The sequence below is a fragment of the Prionailurus viverrinus genome, chromosome D3 (genome assembly GCF_022837055.1).
Source record: "Prionailurus viverrinus isolate Anna chromosome D3, UM_Priviv_1.0, whole genome shotgun sequence".
In the NCBI taxonomy this organism is placed as follows: domain Eukaryota; kingdom Metazoa; phylum Chordata; class Mammalia; order Carnivora; family Felidae; genus Prionailurus; species Prionailurus viverrinus.
Window position 1 is genome coordinate 32,333,770 of NC_062572.1, and position 21,590 is coordinate 32,355,359.

General features: G+C 37.2%; 2 protein-coding genes across 11 annotated transcripts in view; one reads left to right on the forward strand and one right to left on the reverse strand.

Moving 5' to 3' along the window:
- The window catches only part of RNMT (RNA guanine-7 methyltransferase), a 35,556-nt gene extending 14,765 nt beyond the window's left edge, over positions 1–20,791 (reverse strand). The window contains exons 1-8 of one of the 4 annotated variants that reach the window (XM_047826929.1): positions 20,705–20,790; positions 17,665–18,119; positions 15,899–16,034; positions 12,779–12,904; positions 10,149–10,264; positions 7,823–8,004; positions 7,102–7,266; positions 3,798–3,915 (exon numbers count right to left, since the gene is read on the reverse strand). In XM_047826929.1, the coding sequence (XP_047682885.1) occupies positions 3,798–3,915; positions 7,102–7,266; positions 7,823–8,004; positions 10,149–10,264; positions 12,779–12,904; positions 15,899–16,034; positions 17,665–18,081 (1,260 nt within the window). In that variant the 5' untranslated portion in view covers positions 18,082–18,119; positions 20,705–20,790. Of the gene's footprint in view, positions 1–3,797; positions 3,916–7,101; positions 7,267–7,822; positions 8,005–10,148; positions 10,265–12,778; positions 12,905–15,898; positions 16,035–17,664; positions 18,120–20,128; positions 20,637–20,704 lie in introns of those variants that run through there. The other 3 variants (XM_047826931.1, XM_047826930.1, XR_007145683.1) reach the window with 3 other exon arrangements.
- Positions 20,792–20,890: 99 nt separating this feature from the next.
- The window catches only part of FAM210A (family with sequence similarity 210 member A), a 29,220-nt gene continuing 28,520 nt past the window's right edge, over positions 20,891–21,590 (forward strand). For 5 of the 7 annotated variants that reach the window (XM_047826935.1, XM_047826933.1, XM_047826936.1 and 2 more), the window contains exon 1: positions 20,891–21,118. The gene's annotated coding sequence lies outside the window, so the exon portion shown is untranslated. The remainder of the gene's footprint in view (positions 21,119–21,590) is intronic. The other 2 variants (XM_047826932.1, XM_047826938.1) reach the window with 2 other exon arrangements.

The window sequence follows — 21,590 nt, forward strand, 5'->3', positions numbered from 1 at the left end:
AGTAGGATTTATTAATGAGTTGCAAGGGTGGTTCAATATTCATGAATCAATTGTGATATATCACATCAATAAGAGAAAGGATAAAAACCATATGATCATTTCAACAGACACAGAAAAGTATTTGACAAAGTATAACATCCATGCATGATAAAAACCCTCAACAAAGTAGGTTTAGAGGGAACATACCTCAACATAGTAAAGGCCATATATGAAAAACCCAGTTAACATCATTCTTAATGGGGAAAACTGAAAGCCTTTCCCCTAAAAACCAAGGAACAAGATAGGATGTCCACTCTCATCATTTTTATTCAGCATAGTACTAGAAGTCCTACCCACAGCAATCAGACAACAGAAAGAAATAAAAGGCATCCAAATTGGTAAGGAAGAAGTAAAACAAGAAAAAGACTGAATACAGGGAACAAACTGATGGTTACCAGAGGGCAGTTGGTGGTGGGGGAGGGGGGGTCAGATGGGTGAAATAGGGTATGGGGATTAAGGAGTCCACTTGTCCTGATGAGCACCAGGTAATTAAAATAAAAAATTAAAAATACATATGAAAGATGAATCAACAGAGAACCCTGTGAGTTCAAGAAGGTAAGGAAAATAATCCAGCTTCCAAAATAGAGGCAGTCTCCATATTTCTTTAAGAATTTGAAGAAGGGCTACACATACACAAAAATGCTGTTTTAAGGCTATGCTGGCCAAATGTTTATTCAAATTACTTCAAGTGCTATTTTTAATCCATCTCAAGTAACATCCCTTTATACTATGAAGTGTATTGCTTTGTAATATATGTAAATGAAACCATAATGAACTACATAGAATACTTAATATTTAACAACCATCTACTCTACAAAGGTTATATATTCTAATTCCTTTGTCTTTTTACAACAAACCAGCCAGCAAAGAATCACTTCAGACCTAGATCTTCCTAGTAAATTTTTAAGAAAATGTTTCAGGGGCACCTGGATGGCTCAGTCAGTTAAGCATCTGACTTCGGCTCAGGTCATGATCTCAAGGTTCATGAATTCAAATGCCACATCTGGCTCTCTGCCGTCAGCACAGAGCCTGCTTCAGATCCTCTGTCTCTCTCTCTCTGCCCCTCCCCAGTTCTGGCAAACATGAGCTCTCTCTCCCTCTCAAAACTAAATAAACATTAAAAAAGAAAGAAAGAAAGAAAGAAAGAAAGAAAGAAAGAGGAAGGAAGGAAGAAGGAAGGAAGGAAGGAAGGAAAGAGAGAGAGAGAGAGAGAGAGAGAGAGAAAGAAAGAAAGAAAGAAAGAAAGAAAGAAAGAAAGAAAGAAAGAAAATGATCTAGGAATGTCTACTTTGCTATCTTCCTTTTTCCCTTCTTTAAACGTATCCCACAGTAAGCTCAGACATTAGAAATTTGGTTGTTTACTATTTAAAAAGTACTTAGCTTTTTGGAGCCCCATATTGCTATAATCAGCAACTTTACCTTTTATGGTATCTTAATACAAGGGATATAAGAAACACCACTTTTAAGTGTTTTTGAAACTTTAATCCCACATCTTGTGGTTTCATCCTATTATAAAGCTTCAAAACTTCAATGTGAATGACTGCAAACTATTCTGTTGTAAATATGCTCTTCAAAGTATCAGTAAGTATAAGATTCCTCCATGTGATTATCTGCCTCTCACTAGACATCTATCTCTCTCCCCTCTCAATCACTTTAAAAGACCAAACAACATATGACTATCAAGCTGCAAAACTGATTATTCTTTTGAAAACAGGTGAAAGAAAAGAAAACAGGTGTCAGGATTTTATAACCATAGTGCCTTGAGTCTTTTCATTCTTCCTTCCCTCTGCTACAGTGCTCTAGGAGAGCAAAGTTATTGGTTCTATTGCTGAATCTCTGGGTCAGCTCAAGGCTGATGGCTTTAGGAAAAGATTTTTTTTTTAATAGCAAACATCAGAAAACAGATCCATTTAAAACTCTAACACAGACTAAAACAATTAGCATTCTGACTGTGTCTCTGGTCTTCACACCCCTCCAAACCATCCTCTATACTACCATCTGAGTCATGTTCCCACTCGTGGGACATGTTGTCTCCTGCTCAAAGTCCTTTATAGACTTGCAGAAGTAACTTGGTGAAGAAGTAGGAAAAACCAAAGGACTTTTTCAATTACATGCTATTACATTCATGTATGTTCCCAGAGGGATAAGTCATATCCTCAAAGGCAACACTGGGGGAAAAGGAAGACTGGAGAACCACTTTGCTAAAGAAAGTTTTTCCTACTTCTTCAAACATCCCCTACTCTTCCATGCTTCTCTGCCTTCACTCTTAGTTTACTATTTTCACAAAAGACCCTTTCAGATAAGCACTGCACGTTGAGTATTTCATTACTGCAATTCTCATATTGTACTGAATAACTGGCTTGAATGTTTATCTCCTCAACATACCATAAGATCCTTGAAGAAAGGGGACCCTGCTATCCCATATCCCACTCTCCACATACAATTTTGAAAAAATTACACATATCAAGTCATTACATACATGCTAAGAGAAAAATATAAATAACTGATCATCGTACATGCAAAGCACCACCAAGTTAAGGATGATAAACTACAGGCATGTGTGTGTGGTGATTTGTGTACACACACTTTTTCTAGTTTTCTTTTCTCTCTCAAAACAAAAACAAACCTCTCCTGCTAACATAAAACAAATACAAATATTCTTAATTCTAAAATACAGAAAATATAACCAATGAAGAATGTAACATTTTAGTGGTTAGTAGTTTCAAAAGATAACTTAGGATTTAAAGAGGATCTTTCCACTCAAAATTGGGAAAGCTGTATGGATGCAATTGCAGCAGGGGATTTGTTTGAAAACCACCTATAAAAACTAAAGAATATCTTAGGTTTACAACTTTGTGGCCTTGAAAAACTCATGTATCCTCTCTGAACCTAAGATGGCCCATTTTAAACTGTGGAAGGGGACTGTTTTGCCTACTTCATGGGGGTAATTAGCAAAATAAGTGAGTATGCTTGCAGTACTTTAAAAAATATTCTCAATTGAATGAACTCTCTAAAGAAGTTTAATAACCATTTGATTAATATGATCCTGTTGATAATAACAAAAATGTTCACTATTTCAGATCTCATTAAATACTGAAATGCTTGTATAGAAGCTGCCATTGCTGCAATTTGGGAAAGCAGAGAGGAATCCAGGAGTTAAAACAGGTCTCAGCAGCAATATAGTCTAAAAGACCAGAATCTTGCTAGATAGTCACCAAAGAACAAAACTAGGCATGGTATGAGCTCATCTTAGATCCTGGCCAGGAAGATTTTAAATTACTAATGTAACCAAAGGGAATTATTGTGAAGAAGTAATGTAATTTTGCACCCCAGGGGATATTTGGTAACATCTGGAGTCATTTTTGGCTCACAACTGGGGGCAGGGGTACTACTGACATCTAGTGCATAGATGCCAGAGATGATGTTCAATATCCTGTGACTAGAACAGCCCTTCACAACAAAGAAATTACCCAGTCCAAAATGCCAACAATCCTGAGGTTAAGAAATCCTATCTTAAAACAGTCTATCTAGAAAACAGAATTTGATGACAGTGACATTCATTTATTCATTCCAGTATTTCCTGAGCAGCCATGAAGGAAAGTTTCTGTAATGAGCTCTGTCCTGGGTGCTGAAGGGTCTAGAGCAGTTAAGAATAATCTGTGTGATTTATATAAATATTGAGCATCTATATGGTCTTGAAAGGAATCTCAGAAACAGTCAAACAAGTTTATCATGACCTAGAATTTCTAAATACTTACCTCCAGGGCCTGCATTCGTTTTAACAGCATTTTATTTTCACTGTTCTTAACCTTTTCTTCATAGAATTCCAGAAATGTTTTTTTGTAGACTAGTTTCATATTGTACTTCTTTGCCATTCTGTCCAAAATAGGTTACTTAATTAAAACACTTCCACATTATTTATAATTCCTCAATAGTTTACTTTCACACAACAGTGACAACTTCTGGGCATCACTAAAAAAACTATCATTATAAATTCACAATAGGATGATACAAAATGAGTGAAGAGCAACATACCAATAATTACATCTATAAGAAAACATGCATTCTCAATCTCAATAGGCCACAGGTAACTCTATTACTGTAATAAATGGGTCATGAAAGTAAAAGGAAAGGCTGTGAGACAGGGATGAAAGCTGTAAGGAACATTTTTCTATCAATTTCATTTATTTAACTTAATCCCTTACAGTGGCATTGAAAACAGCTGCCATTCCTTTTTAAAATATTCTTTCATCTCTTGGATTCTCTAGCAAAAGACACTATTAATTTTTATAATACACCTGTAGCTGCTTCTTCACAGTTTGTTTTACAAATGCCTTTTACCCAACTTGTAAATTTTAATGTTCTGAAGAGTTTGGCCCACAGCCTTACTCATTTTCTCCTTCCTGACTTTACACAGCATGCCAACAGCTATCTGTAGTTCAGCTCTCTCGTCACTCATTTATTCCACTGCTTCCTAGAAATCTCCACCAGGATGTGTCACAGGAATTCTCTAACTTTCCAAATCCAAGGCTGAATCCCACTAGACCATTCTGCCAATCTTTATTTCAGTAAATCCATCTAATGATTCGTGCCAGAAACTTCAGAGTTCTCCATGCCTCTTCTCTCCAATGCCTGCTGTGTTCAACACACCACTACATCCTCTGTTTACCTATAAAATATACTTCAAATAGGTCTTCTTACCCCTTCATTGGCTACCATCTTGCTTTAACCACCACCACCACCACCACTCAGCCGTACTACTTCGCTAGGTTCCATGCTTCTATTCTTACTCTCCCTCAATGAATATTTCAACTGCAACCAGATTGAGTTTTCAAAAATACACACATGTCACTTTCCCCCTTTACGCCCTTCACTGGATCTCCACCACACAATTCAAAAGGCTTCAGCATGGCCTTTAAGTCACTCATCTATAAAGGAATGCTGCTTTAGGGCATCTGGCTGGCCCAGTTGGTACAGCATACAACTCTTGATCTTGGGGTTGTGAGCTCGAGCCCCATACTGAGTGTAGAGCTTACTTTAAAAAAAAAAAAAAAAAAAAAGGAAAATGCTCCTTATCTTGAGCCACTTGGGCCCTCATTCCTTATGACCACACAATGGCCTTCCTTTAGCTCCTTGAAAGAGCCAAGCCCTTTCCCATTTCAGGGCCTTCATACATATTGTCACTTATACCTGGTACATTCTCCCTTCCAGTCTTCAACTGGCCAACTTCTATTCATCCTTTAGATGTTGACTTAAACATCACTTCTTCCTAGGTGGACTCTAAAATCCTCAATTACATTAGGTCTCCCTGTTATACTCGTTTTTTTTTCCTCACTGCACTTGTTAAAATTTATATATGTGTGTGTGTGTGTGTGTGTATATATATGTATATACATATATATACATACATATAATTTATGTATATATCAAAATTCATATATGATCTCAGGCAGCAGGTAAAGGAGGAGATGAAGGGAAAATAATTCTGAAAGAGTCCATGAGAAGATTTGCGAGATGACAGTTGAGGGAACAGTGAGAATGGAAACATTTGAGAGCCACTGGATTTGTATGTAAGAGGCATCTGTAAGGCCTCCCCATAATTTGAATTAGCCTTCCTTGGAAAGACAACATGAGCAAAGAAAAGAGTCTCTTCTATTTTTGGCAGTTCATGAAACGCATAAATCTACAAAATAAGGCTTTAGAAATAAAACCAAGCTTAATGCCTGAGAAATACCATAATTACAAAGAACTGAGACTCAGTTTGACCAATCTGAATGGGTTTGCCATATAAAAAGCTAATTATATTTTTGATCAGTTTCTTAACAAAATGGCAGAAGGGCATCTCAAAATCCTGTGCATTTTCAGATTGTCCCACTGAATGTATAGCTGTTTTAGTAATTTTTTAAAACTTTAGATATTATAGAGATGACTTGACACTTTACACATGCATCACCATTAAGCAATTTAAGTACAAAAGACTGCTAGTGCTTCCTTAGCATTTAAAAAAAAGTTTCATTATAGCCTTTATCTTTTTGGTTCTACTCAAATCACCAACTTTGTTAACCAAAAACACCAAGCTAACATACTAAACATATGAAATGACATACTAAAAAAATTTAATTTCTTCTTTTAGAAAGAGCAGAAACATTTCACAAGAGTTTACTAATGTTAAGGGGGGAAAAAGTGATTTAAAGTTTTAAATTTTACAGCTTATATAAATTGTACATAACATTTTTCTCATGTTCAGTCCCATGCTATTTGATTTTCTCATACTATTGTATAAAATTTTTATATATTGTAGAATCCTAAAAATCTTGTATCTATAATTTTATAAGCTGACTGAGGCACAACTCAAGTAATCACCAACTCAAAATAAGTAGCAAATAAAGCTTTTTCATCAATAAAAGACTTTTGTCTTTAAAAGTACGAAATCAACTTAGGTTTGGTCAACTGTGACACGGCCTTAGATTTAAGTTGACTTTTCCACTTTCCGTCTCAGGGAAACCTCCAAGACCCAGGGGTCTCATAAGGCCTTGAAGCCTGGATAGCCCAAGTTTCCCTATGTCTGTAGTTTGCCAAGACTCTTAGGTCCAGGTGCACGAGTGAATACATTCCTGAGTCAGGATATTATTATCAACACTGCCTGTGAAACACAGGCAATTTCAAAGCTATAGTGAAATGTAAAACAACTTTTAATACCTATCCTTGTCAAAAGAGGATCATTTTATATTACCAAAGTTACTAATAGTTTTTTTTAAAAATCTTTCTCTATTTGCAATGTAAGGTATTTTCTGCCACAAGTTGAAGGCAACAGGTTCCTTTCTTACCTACAGGATAAAGTAATTCTAAGGATGAAAGAAAACTAAATAAGCAAGGCTATTAGAGACCTATGGCACAAAACTGGATATGACGTTATTTTTTTTTTTTCTTTTTCTTTACAAGGCTATACTTTTTCTTTGGGTTCTATGTAAAATAAGGAATGAATGAAAAGACTGATTTTTTCCCCCTTTTTTTCACTCTTAAGGCAAAAAGAGAAGAATAACAGATTAATGACATTCTTACTCATTTAGCAATGGAAAATAGACCAAGAATTCAGGGACATCCACAACACCTTCCAAGTTGAAGTCATATTTGCAGCCAAATAAAGGATAATCTCCTTTCTTCTGAAATTTCACAGTATATATCTCATTTCCAAATGATTCTGTTTCTGAAACTTCAAGGCGTCTTCTGTTAAAGGTTATCCCCAAAACAAAATAAAAAGATTAAAGTTGTTATTAGCTTAGACTTATTTTGATCAGATTATGCATATGAAAAAACTACCGGATTTTTAATTGGATTTCAGCTACTCTTAAGAAGCAATAAAGTAAAAGATAATGAACAATTTCACTCATAAAATTAGGCTAGAAATTGGTTTCACCACTCATGACTCCTGGGTAAGTCTTTGTTTATCTGATCCGGAGTTTGTCTAGCACTATAACCTCTGGCTGGATATAGCATCGGTCTCCAATTTATACATAAAAATGTTTTAAAGATCCATCTGTATATCTATCTTTTGACCTTAAATATTGAGTATCTACTCAAATACATTATCAAAGTGCTCAGCCCTTATCACAGTTCATGAGATTGACCCCTGGTAGGGCTCTCCTTCTCTCTCTCTGCCCCTCCCCGTTTGTGCACACATTCTCTCTCTCTCTCTCCCCCCCTCTCTCAAAATAAATAAACTTAAGGGAAAAAAAACCCTTAACTCTGAGTAGCTTATAAGCCACGTATCAAAAGTACTTACATCAGTTCAAAGCTATTGGGAGTGGTACCAATAAAATAGCCTCCAGGGTTCAGTCTCTCACAAGCATTTCTGAGCATCATGTCAGCCTGCTCATAGGACTCAAATGAGTAGTGACAGACAAACTGACAACTGCAGATATCAAAGCACATTTCTGGGTCACGAAATTTGTCAATTAGAAGTTCCTGAAACAAATTAAAAATTAAAACAGGTCAACAGGGCACCTGGGTGGCTCAATTGGCTAAGCATCTGACTTCGTCTCAGGTCATGATCTTACAGTTCGTGAGTTCAAGCCCCGTGTTGAGCTCTGTGCTGACAGCTCAGAGCCTAGGGCCTGCTTCGGATTCTATGTCTCCCTCTCTCTCCCTGCCCCTACCCTGCTCACACTCTGTTTCTGTCTCTCAAAAAGTGAATAAACATTAAAAAAAATATATTAAAAAATAAATAAAATACAATGGGTCAAGATTTTGAAGTTAACTGCAACATAAAAAATTTTTAGTAACATAATTTGTAGAATTGGGGTCCTTTTTTTTTTTTTAATTTTTTTAATGTTTATTTTTTATTTTTGAGACAGAAACAGAGCATGAGCAGGGGAGGGGCAGAGAGAGAAAGGAGACACAGAATCCGAAACAGGCTCCAGGCTCTGAGCTGCCAGCCCAGAGCCCAATGGGGGGCTCAAACTCACCAACCGTGAGATCATGACCCAAGGTGAAGTTGGTCGCTTAACGACTGAGCCACCCAGGCATCCCAGAATTAGATCCTTAAAACAAAAGTAGACATGCCCCTCCCAACCACCTATCTTTTCTCTCATTATGTATAATAAGGCCCACAATAAAACGATCTTTTCCTTCAATAAAGTAATTAAAAACTAGGGATTCTGAAATCATGTTTAAAAACTTATCAACCAAGTATGACATTTAAAAGAGTTGATGCTTTTATCTGGTTTACTTAAAAGCTAAAGTAAAATGATGTTAAACAGTAACTTTAACAGTATGTTTAAAAAACATAAAGCTGACCTTTGGGATACTTTATAAACATGCAGAAGTGTTTTTAAAGGTTTCTGACATTCTAGCAGTATACTACCACTTTTCCACTTCACTTTCACAACTGCAAACAAAACGTATAGGATTAAAGATAGCTATAATAGTTTAATGAGCAAATGAGTCAGACAAAGCATTAAAGGTCAAGGTGAGACTTTCACTATTCAAGTGCCACTGTAGTTCTTAAACTTCATAGTTGTTAGGAAATTCAGAAACAGGTGGAAGGTGGAAAGCACCAAACTCTGATATGCTGGGAAACTACCCTAATAAATTATACTGTAAACAAAACATAAGTTCAGTTCTTTTTCAAAATACCGGAAAGTAAGTCTTGTCTGAATGGAAAAGCAACAAGTGATTTCAAGAGTTCAAATTATTAAAAGCAAAAAGTTCCCAGAAATACTCAGTGGGTCATTTAAGAAAATTTACCATTAATAGAATTTCCAGTTGAAACTGAAAATGCATGTCTTGAGATTTTTAATGTTTCAAAGCACATTTTATTTTAAATTTTTTTTTTTTTTTTTTAACATTTATTTACTTTTTGAGACAGAGAGAGACAGAGCATGAACGGGGGAGGGTCAGAGAGAGAGAGGGAGACACAGAATCTGAAACAGGCTCCAGGCTCCGAGCTGTCAGCACAGAGCCCGACACGGGGCTCGAACTCACGAGCCGTGAGATCATGGCCTGAGCCGAAGTCGGACATTTAACCGACTGAGCCACCCAGGCGCCCCCAAAGCACATTTTAAAAGAATGAACTGATTTTTTTTTTTTTTTTTAAACATTTATTTATTTTTGAGACAGAGACAGAGCATGAACAGGGGAGGGGCAGAGAGAGAGGGAGACACAGAATCTGAAGCAGGCTCCAGGCTCTGAGCTGTCAGCACAGAGCCTGACGCGGGGCTCGAACTCACAGACCGCGAGATCATGACCTGAGCCGAAGTCGGCCTCTTAACTGACTGAGCCACCCAGGTGCCCTGAACTGATTTTTAAAACACATCATTTATCCAAAGGAAAAATATAAAACATAAATTGACAAGGGTACCTAGTTGAGCATCTGACTCTTGATTTTGGCTCAGGTCATAATCACAAGGTCGCGGGATGGAGCCCTGCACTGGGCCTTGTGCTGACAGCATGCAGCCTGCTTGGGACTGACTTTCTTTTTTTCTTTCTCTCTCTCTTTCTTTCCTTCCTTTCCCTTTCTTTCTTTCTTTCTCTCTCTCCACCTCTGCCACTACCCCCACCTCTAAAAATAAATAAATAAAATAAATAGACAAATTAAAAAAATTCTGTACCTTTGAACAATCAGCAGTTATAAATTCTGCGTTGAAAATATATTCATTGTCACGACAACGATTTTTCATGTCCTCATAACGCTGCTGACACTGTTTGACAGAAACATCAGCGATATCTGCAAGGCAGAAAGGGACAGACATTAGTAACTGGCAAAGACCTAAAGAAATAAAATGTAAATGCAAAGATGGAACAAATCTACACATTAATCCAAACTGAACCTTAGTAAAAGCAAGGAGGTTCTATTTTCTTCAAAACAAAAGAAAGTCTCTGTTCAAATGCAAATATCCTATTACTTTTTAAAAGGATTAAAAGCTTTCTCAATAGATACTGACAACAGAAACGTCCCGTCATTATCTTTAAATGCTTATTCCAAGTTAAAAGTAGAAAATTTAGACTCCAATTTGAATTATAAAACCTAAACTACGTGCCCAGCTCAGAAAATATCAAGTTTGCTTTTTTTAATAGAATGTTATTTGCTTTTTCCATGTTGAGATTTGCACTGATGGTGCAAAAGCAATGAAAAGTAAAATGCTGGCACCTTATCATGAACACAAGGTAGCAGCACCAAATGGTACACGTAATACTTAATATCTTCTTCACCACTACAAACTAGCATGGACAAAAAAACCCCAAAACCTAATTTCATTTAAGAATGCTCTTGATAAAGCTCAGCTCTTTTTCAATATTCTGTGTGATGAAATGGAAAGTAACAGAATATCTGTGCTACCTAACAAAGTTTGAACAGGACCAGTGTGACTGTGTTGTGAGCTGTACTAGACACTTTTTTCATAGAAAATTGTTTTCACTTGAAAGAACCAGTGACAGATAAACCGGTTATTTAGACTTGGTGATTTGGCAGACATTTTTTGAAAATGAACAAAGTGAACCTCCACTGCAAGGAAAACAAAGGACAGTATTTGTTACCATGATAAAACTTGAGATTTCAAGTGAAAATTACAATCTGAAACACTTCTATCTACCACCACAGGCTGGGCCATGTTCCCAATACTTAAACTTTTCTGATTGATGGTAACATTAAAAAAAATGTGATTTCTTGATGTCAACATTTAGAAGATCTGCATAACTTTAGTGAACATTATTTTCCAAATATTACAAAATCTTACAGGGAAAAGATCCATTCAAAGCGCAAGACAGACCAATGGATTTAAATGTAACAGAACATAAAAAGTTCATTGATACAGATTCAGATGCCACATTATAACTATCTGTAAGGAACTACTATCTCTTGAGGTTTTTTTTGTTTTTGTTTTTTAACGTTTTTGTTTATTTTTGAGACAGAGAGAGACGGAGCATGAACAGAGGAGGGTCAGAGAGAGGGAGACACAGAATCTGAAACAGGCTCCAGGCTCTGAGCTGTCAGCACAGAGCCCAACGCAGGGCTCAAACTCACGGACTGCAAGATCGTGACCTGAGCTGAAGTCGGACGCTTAACCGGCTGAGCCACCCAGGAGCCCCTATCTGTTGAGTTTTGATATAATATCAAAGATGAATATGCTCAATTATCTGAAAAGTGTTAAAATACTCCTTCACTACAACTATTCATCAAATAAAATAACACATCAAAACACAATGAATGCAGAAACAGGTATGAAAATCTAGTTGTCTCCTATTTTTCTATACTCTAAAGGGATTTGGAAAAATATTTTTAAAGACTAAAATATTTTTAGTCTTGTCACTAAACTTTATTTTTTATTGATGAAAAATATTCTTTAAATTCTCAGTTTTAATTTCTATAATCAATAGATATAGGCACATACACAAAAGTTTTCTCATCCTCAATCTTAAAAATAAAGGTGTATGGCACTCATAAAACCAAAAATTTGGCAAGTGTCAAAATAGGTAACTTTATATAGATGGTGCTGTACATTTCATTGCACTGGAAGAACATAACATCTGCTTGTCCTACTTCAGTGTTAAGACTGACCAGTGGGTTCAGGAGCTTGATTCATTCAGTTATTAAATTCCTATCAACTTTTCACCTAATAGATTTAGCAACTTCTATGATTGTTGCTTAGATCTATTATTTCATTGAGGGTGGAAAATAGTGATTTTCATCATTCCTCCTGCATTTATTCATTAGGAGTTTTTAGTTAAGAGGAATCTTCTTTGTCAACCATTTGGTTACTTTGAAATACAGTTCACATAAGGTAAGGAAGATACATACTCAGCCCCCACCCCTTAATTTATGAATTTCAGAATGATGAGTAAGTTTCCTATAGCAACCTCGAAGGGTGAATACTGAGGGTTTGGGGGGGTGTTTTTCCCTCTTTATTTGGTGTTTCAATCTACTGTAATCACTATTCTTTTTGATGATGAAATTGTCCTATCTTTGGCCAGTGGAAGTCTTTTCATGTTTGTGTTTTAGACATGACTCTTTGATTACTTCCTTCCTTTTAGGGAGGACAAGTTATACCAGGCTCATTAACTATACTGCATAATACCATCAGTAAAGTCTCATAATTCATTTTTAAAAAACACCCATCTCACACACAGCCTCAGATATCTTCTTATAAGATCTTTTAGTATCATGTGATAATGAGATCCTGCTCATTTTCCATTTACCTGACTGATCACGAATTATTCTTCCCCACATCATTATTTACCTTACCTGTACAAACTAGCTTATTAATTCTTCCCTTTTTCCACTTGAGCAAATCTCCACCTTTGCCACATCCCAGGTCCAAAACAGTGATATCACGTTTTTTTTTCTGTCGTACCTTTTCTAAAAATTCCCCTAAAAGAAATAAGTCATAAGAAATGATCTTTCCTCCATTTTTACTACAGCATCAACTGCAACCCCTAAAAACCTACTAACTTCTGCCTGACATTTACTATAAACTATTAAACATTCATTTATATAATTCGTAACTTTTGGTAAACATTTCAAAATATGACTAAGAGTTAGTTAAGTTCATCTTCTAGCATTAAAGATAAAAGAGTATGTGTCTGGTATTTTAGAAAGTTAAGACAGGTTTTTGAAGGTTACTCTTAGAACTTGATTCAACACTGAATAGCAGACATTTTAAATTCTAATTAATACAAGAAAATCCAACACTTACTCATGATAAGGAAAAAACCTACTCGTAATTTTTATAGTTTTCTCTTTCCAAAAGCTAAATGTTTAGCTTATAATATACCTATGTAAATCAAAGTAATTATGGGGTCATAGAATGCTTGATTTTCAAAAAAGGTGTCAGGCTTACCACCAAAACAAATATAACAAATATAAGTCCAAAAACTATACATACCTCTTAACTTTACTATCAGAGTTCTTTTTTTTAAATTTTTTTTAAATTAAATTTTTTTAATTTACTTTTGAGAGAGAAAGAGAGAGACAGGGTGCAAGCGGAGGAGAGACAGAGGGAGACACAGAATCTGAAGCAGGCTCCAGGCTTCAAGCTGTCAGCAGAGCCCAACACAGGACTCGAACTCACGAACTGTGAGGTGATGACCTGAGCTGAAGTCGGACACTTAACCAATTGAGCCACCCCAGTGCCCCAGTATCATCAGAATTCTTAAACCACTCTAAAAAAATCTTTCATCCCAATCCACCAAATCACATTAATAACCAACAAATAGTATCAGTATGGTCCAATGTATCAATAGCCAAATGGTTCAAATATCAGTTAAAGGCCTATTAATATTCTTAAAAAACTGAAGTATTCAGCAATTCAACAACCTGATACAATGCTGAATCCTAGATCTACTCTTCTTGTCCTTATTATTCTGAGTTTAACAGTTCCTATTTCATGTGTGTACTGTGACTGCTAAAATACTCTGTGTAAATATTTCTGCCTTTCACTGTCCATAGGATGTTAAAGTAACTTTGACAGAAGCACAGTGTTCTATATTTAATTTTCTCCTAGAAAACTTAAATAGCATAATAAATGAATGACAAAGAATGGGTGTTTGAAAAGAGAAAGGAAAAAGCCAGACAGAACTTGGCACAGACCACACTGTTGCAAAAGAATCAGAAAGACAGGTGCAGATAGCCAAGCACCCAATGAGAGAGTTGCTGAAGGAAGAAAGAATAGCATGAATATGCAGGGAGAAAAAATTTGTTAAATCTGACTTATGACTTTTTGAAAATGACCTATTTCCCTGATTATAAAAATAATACAATGATGTAAAAAATACAGATGAACTTAAAAATATTTATTCAATGAATAATACAAGAACAAATGACACATGAGAAAAAATACCCAAGAAGCTATCTATGTTACTGATGATGATGAGGAATGGAAAAGAAAAACTGAAAAGAAATGAGAATTAGGGTTCAAAGATTACCTTAAAAGTATAGACTAAAAATGCCATAATACTAACCTTAAAAAGGGGGGTGGGGAGGGGAGGAATTGGGAGGCAACATTTAATTACCCTAGCTGAAAACTAGCAGAGACAAATAAGTCATATTTCTGTAATAAAATGAGTATGAAAAACAAAAGTGAGATAGAAAATATTAATATGTGTTCGAAATAATGAGCCTAGTTCCCACTCCTAATAACTATTCAGAATGAATAAGGTATCTTTAAAAATTAGTAAATTACTAGGATGCCTTGCTGACTCGGTCAGTAAAGCATGTGACTTTTGACCTAAGGGTTGTGAGTTCAAGCCCCACACTGGATTTAGAGATTACTAAAACAATAAAATCTTTAAAATAAGTAAAATAAAAATTAGTAAATTATCATCAAAACTACTAAAGTCTCCATAATTAGCACTTCATTCTTTCCAGTGTCATCACAAAAGCATTCTCACTTTTCCTGAGGCTGGCTTTTAAATAAATAAAAAAAACCACCAAAATCTTACTGTGAAAAACTTCAAAACACACTGGCTTTTAAAAATTCTCTAAACTCACCTAAGAATCTACTTAATATGTTAAATATATAGAGCAATAAATATGTTCTGAATCATATTTCTCCAATGATTTGCATTTTAATTTTTTTTAATGTTTTTTTTTATTTTGAGAGAGCATGCACATGAGCAGGGGAGGGGCAGAAAGACAGAGAGAGAGAATCCCAAGCAGGTGTAGAGCTGGATCCCATGAACTTCGAGATTACGACCTCAGCCAAAATCAAGAGTCGGACACTTAACCGACTGAGCCACCCAGGCACCCCACATTTTAATTTTAAAGATGAGTTTCCATAAATAAAATGCTGGCTGGCTCCAAAAAGTTGGATGTCTTTATCAAGCCTCAAAGTAAACTTTACTTTTCCCCAGACACTGTGTAAGTTCAATAAAAAATTACCACATATGTGGTGATACCACCATCTTTACCAACTCATTAAAGGCCTAGAGATGAAAAATCATGACAATGCCCATTTTCTTGACTTAATAGAAGCTGAATGCTTAATCCAACAATGAGTCACTGCCCCAAAACTATTAGAGTAACATAGAATAATTACTTAATAGCACTAGGTAACCTTAATTCTTAGTATAAAAGGAGCATACTGCCTTTTGAAAGCCTGGTTAACTTATGAACTTAATATCAATTAAACACTCAGCAATATCTTATTTACTCCAAAAGTAAATATGAAAAAATGTATCTTAAAGGCCTAGTTTTCATTTTTGCTCCAATTTTACCAAGTCAAGGTTGGATAATTAAATGAATAGGAATGAAAGACCAAGTAGTTTAATGTATAACCATTTGGAAAGAAAAAAAAAAAAAACAAAACCGAGACATAAGCTAAAATAAAAAATTCCAAAATATAAATAAAAAATCAATCATATATACCAATGAGGACGCTTTTCATCCAATTATTAAAGTTTCTGAGGTAAAAAATACGACTTTGGCTACGCTTCTCCAAACCAACTTCCTGAAGTTCATTGTAGTGGGCAGCCACTGCTGAACTGTGTCCCTCTTCTAAGTTCTGAAAATAAGAGAATGGAATAAAATTAAGGATCAGAACATGGCAAAAATAAGCCTTAAAAGAGCATCTGACCTATATAAGGATAAAATACTAATAAAATTGGTAAACTTCAAAAAGCAATGACATTGACCACATAATCCTAATTATAATCATACGTAAGATTTGTTCTCCCCTGTTTCCTGTATTTAAAAACATCTCTTGGTTTAAAATTTTCATCTTGATCTTTCATCTGTATAATTTTGGTGTCAATGTCTTAATAAAACCAGTACTCTTCCAGAGTTCTGATTTATTCAATTCAATAAATGTCCATCAGTGGATGGGGTTCCTATAAGAGAATAAAATAGGAATAAGTTATATTATCCTAAAACTCACATAAGCATTAAATAATACAAAGGAATTAGAACTCAATAAGCTGTATTCATGTCAATGGTTTTGTTTTTGTGGTTTTTTTGTTTTTTGTTTTTTTTTCTCTTCATCTAACTCCAAAGTTTCAGTTTGTGCTCCTTACCTGATACTAAGCATTTTGCAAAAATGCTATGGTAGGTAAAGGGCTTCAAATTCCCACATTTCCCCATTCAACCAAAGTGCTTCATCTTTTACCTATCTTACATATCAGGTTTAAGATTTCCACTTGAAAAAAAGGTTCTGCTGCTAATAAAGTTTGAAAACTGTGGTTATAATACAAGCTCCCCTCTGTTAACAAGAATTCACACTCCACCAACGACAAATGCCTGGCCTATCTGACACCTTACTTTTCAAGACTGATGGCAGAATTTTTACTCATTCACTGAAGTACTCTTTCTATTCAAATCCAGATTCTGCCTCAGATTCCTTCATAATATGGTATTCCCAGATGAAAATAACTTGCTGTTCCTTGTTCTAGAATATCCATGCTAAATATCAGCCTTAAAATTGCATGTACTACACCAATGAGAAGTTAGAAACAATATCATTTAAAGAATCACATTAAGAAAGGAATGTAGGGGTGCCTGGGTGGCTCAGTCGGTTGAGCGTCCGACTTCAGCTCAGGTCATGATCTCACAATCCGTGGGTTCAAGCCCCGCGTTGGGCTCTGTGCTGACAGCTCAGAGCCTGGAGCCTGCTTCAGATTCTGTGTCTCCCTCTCTCTCTGCCCCCTCCCCTGTTCATGCTCTGTCTCTATCTCAAAAATAAATAAACACATTAAAAAGAAATGTTTTTAAAGAAAGGAATGTAAAGCTGGGTGTAATACTGAAATTTATCATCTTAAGTCATAGTCTCTACTGTTTAGGACACAAGAAAGTGATGAATACCTAACAAAAAAGGAAAAAAATGTATCAACTGGTTTTTTAAAACACTGAGAAAAAGCAAACTATAAAAACTGGTTTTCAAGTTTCTAGTCAAATAAGAGTTCTTAAATAACAAAAATTATCTCAATTAGAAGTTTCATCTAAATAAAAGCAACTAAATTACAGAGTTAAAAACCTACTCTATCTTTTGAGACATTATCTATTACAAATAGATAAAAAATAATTACAAACTTATATTCTTAAGGTTTAAGATTATGTAAAAAACAGTATTATCTCACAGCTTCTCCACATTCCAATGTGACATATTCCATTATGAGTAAAAGAAAACACATTCAACATACTTTTTGCTTTTCAGGAACATCCTCAAGTTCTATTTTTCTCTTTTTCTGTGTGCCATCTCCAGTAGAAGGTTCATCTTTTGGAAAATCATCAGTTTCCATTCTTCTTTTCCTTGAAATGCCTTCATCATCACCAAAACCTTTTTCCTCTGGAACAATTTCAGCATCAAGTTTTCTTTTCTTGGTTGGAGTGTCTTCCCCACAACTAGAACTTTCCTTTACAATATCATCTTCAAATTCCATTTTTCTCTTTTTTGGTGTGTCTACGTGTCCACAGATAGGAGCCTTTTCAGAGGGCCCAGTCCCAGGAGTGGTTGTGTTTTCATTAATACTGAATGAAGACTCTGTTTCCGAATCTGTTGATGCTTTTGCTTCTTCAAGAGAGATCTTTTCACACTCTGCTTTTACAGAATTTTCCATTTTTGATTACTTAGATGGTAAAACTTCATGAACTAACACTGGAATGGCAAAAGTTTGATATTACTCGTAAACATCAAGGCTGAAACTTTAAAACAATTTTAACCAGAAGCTAGCCATTTAATCTCAGTTATCAACTATGAGTTAAAAAATCTCATTATAGACAGAATATTGAAAATATTAACTAGTCTATATTACAAATGAATCTCTGAATATGCTAATATGCAAGTACTAACTATAATCCCCAAACACTTTATACAATCTTATCCATAAAAGTCATTACTGCCATTGAAACTGACAGATGAAGTGGGGGTATTATACAAGCACTAGTTTCATTTCTACTCTGATCTTTATAGCCTTGGTTCCCAAATTGTGAGCTGGACACTATAGCAAACTTGTACAGGTACAGCAGGGTATTTTAAAATTTTAAGGGAACATGATATCTGACATCTGGAAGATATCACAAATACAGCTTCAAATAGAGGTTTCAAATGAATAGATTGCACTACATTCCTTTCAATGACATCATAACTTTGTGAAGCTGAGGTTGTGGTGGTACCACAGGAAATCAATGTGAATCAGGAAATGAAGTTGGCAATGTCAAATCTGACTTCAAAGCTTGAGAGTACCTAACAGGTGTATACATCCCATTAGTAATCCTTCATGGTTAACTAAGAAAAATAATCAGAGATATTAAGGGCACCAAGAACAGGAAAAGTCTGGGAACCTACAGTTAACTTCTGAAATCCTTATTTCATAATGGGTGTCAGAATTGGAAAGGAAAGACAGTATAAATAGCTTTGGACAAGAAGTTTCATGACCCAGCCTGCAACTTAATGACTATTAAGTCCGTTTCAAATGTTCACAGACCGATGTGTAAAATGGAAGGGGGACAGAAATAAGTGAACTATAGGACAGAAATTTATTTTTTTTTTGAGGGTTTTTTTAATGTTTATTTATTTTTGAGAGAGAGAGAGAGAGAGAGACAGAGTGTGAGCAGGGGAGGGGCAGAGAGAGACAGAGACACAGAATCTAAAGCAGGCTCCAGGCTCTGAGTTGTTAGCACAGAGCCACACTCGGGGCTGAAACCCATGAGCAGTGAGATCATGACCTGAGCCAAAGTCAGACACTTAACCGACTGAGCCACCCAGGCGCCCCTGGGACAGAAATTTATTGAGTCATCTGACAATTTCACTATACTCCTACTACAAGGATCTCAATAAGGCACTATTTGGTTAGTCTTCAAAAAGCTTACAGCCTAAATACCACTTTTAAAATGCCAGGCTGTATTATTCAAACCAAATGGATAAGGGAGAGCAACAGTCAAAAAATCCATGAAATTCAGCAAATTCAGAACCTGAAAATTATGAAGAAGGGGGAAAAGGTCTTTTGAGTAAAGAAATAGAGTAAGAAATGAGGTTGCTTAAGGGAATAGGTAAAAACAAGTCACTATAAACCAGGAAAAGTTTCAAGGGATATTAGCTTTCAATAACCAAGGGGTAGGTAACAAAATACCAAGACGTGCCAAACTAGGAAGAACTGAATAAAAGAAAAAAAAAATCACCCAGAAATGTAATTTTCAGAATAACCACTTAAAATCATTATGTAGCAATACTGGCCACAAAATTATCAAACGCCTATCTTTTCCACCCTGCCACTTATTTCCTATTAAGGAAACAAAAATTGGTTTAAATTCCAATAAACCAATGTGATTTAACATCGCTGGCTGCAATCAGCGCCTAAAATTAGTATTAGGAGTAAGAGTGGATTGTATTTTATAGGCAACTCTATATCTACGAAAGGGATGTAAAAAAAAAAAAAATCGAATAGGTCAGAATAAACAACATAAAATTTCAAAATTTCAAACAACATAAAATTACCCACAGAGGTGGGTAAGGTAAGAGTAGAAACTGAGCATCAAAGTGCAATCATGAATAAACTCCAAACTAAAGAAAGCTGCCCCTCAGAATCCTCAAGGAAGGAGCTTAGGGTACTGAGTAAACTGACATAGAGATGGAAGTTTATTAAATATCCAAATAGGCATTTCGACCTGGCTTTCCAGTCACACCTCTGAGGCAGGCCATGTCTTCGTCATTTCAGTTTCCCAAAGAACGACCGAGTAGGGCGCCAGCAAGCAGGTAAGTGTTCCGCCCCGACCCGCCAGCTAGATGGGGGTCAACTCGGGGGCCTAGGAGGACGCAACAGAGGCGAGAAGGGAAATCTTCAGACAAGTTCACCCTCTTCCGTCATTGGCGCGGCCTAGCTCTTACTAAACCTCGGGTCCGTATTTCCAAACCGCCGCTCATTACAGACGCTTCTTAGGATCTGACAACCCCTCCCCAACCCGCCTTCTCGGCACCACTGAGGTGCGGCCTGAGGCTCCAATTCTGGCTTCTCCAGATCCCGGCTCGCTCGGTCTGGAGAAGCAACAGAGCCCGCCAACTCCTACAAGTACTGCCCACTTAGCTCCTGGCTGAGTGCACAATAAATCCCTCGCTACTAGTACTGAAGGAACAGGGCTAACGCGAAGCGAGCGCGTGTCAAGAGTTGGAGTCCTCCTTCAAGAACGAAGGCAGCAGAGGGCCTAAACTCAAAGAAGAGCCAGCGTCCCAGCCGCCACACTCACCTACACATCCATCCACGATTCTGTTTGCGGAAGCGACCGTCGGCGCCACGCGTTGTTGTTACGCCATTTCCGGGGAGTGGACGGATCACGTGACGTCGCTCTCCGCGGAGAGTGGAGCGTCGTACGACCTTTGCGCCGGAACTACGAGTCCCGTCGTGCAGCGCGTGGGGGTCAGCTGTGGGACGCGCGGAGCGGCTCGGGTAGTGGCGAGCACGTTGTTAGTGGGCGCGGCTGGCGGGCCCCGGGGGGGCGCGGCGGGGCGGGAGCGGCGAGAGTCTGCCTGACCCGGGTGGGTTCCAGCATCTTGACCCACGTTTGGTCAGGTCACTCTCCTGAGTGACACCGCCGTGGCGTCAGAGGAGCTGTCTTTCGGCCTGTGCGGCGGGAAACGCGGTGGCCGCAACGTCCTAAGAGGTAGCCCGGGCCCAAGACCTGAAAGGAACTGCGGGAGGGGTCGAGAGGGCACCTTCAATTCGGTGCATGTTAGGGAAAAGACCTGGGGCGTGACTCCAACACCAGCCCGGCGCCCACCGCTCCTCGGGCCGTGCCGGGAAACCGCCTGCAGGGCCAGGGTCCTGCACACTCTCCTGCCCACAAGCCCTGGCGGCCGAAAGAGATCACCCCCGCCCTTCTCTGTTAGGCCCCTGGCTCGGCAAATCCGGTTTGGGGATAGTTTTTCAGCTTTGTGCTTTGTTAACCCTTTGCCCTCTGTTCTTCCCTTCGTCAGAAGACGGCTGAGGGAGGGGCCTGGGAGCCGCCGCTCTTGGAGTTACTTTAAAAATGAGCAACGTCTTAGGGACTGGCAGGTCGTTCCCTACCGCTGTATTTGGGAAGACCTGCCATACCTCCCGCTGAGGAGGCCATTCTCATCTGTCAGATTCTGGAG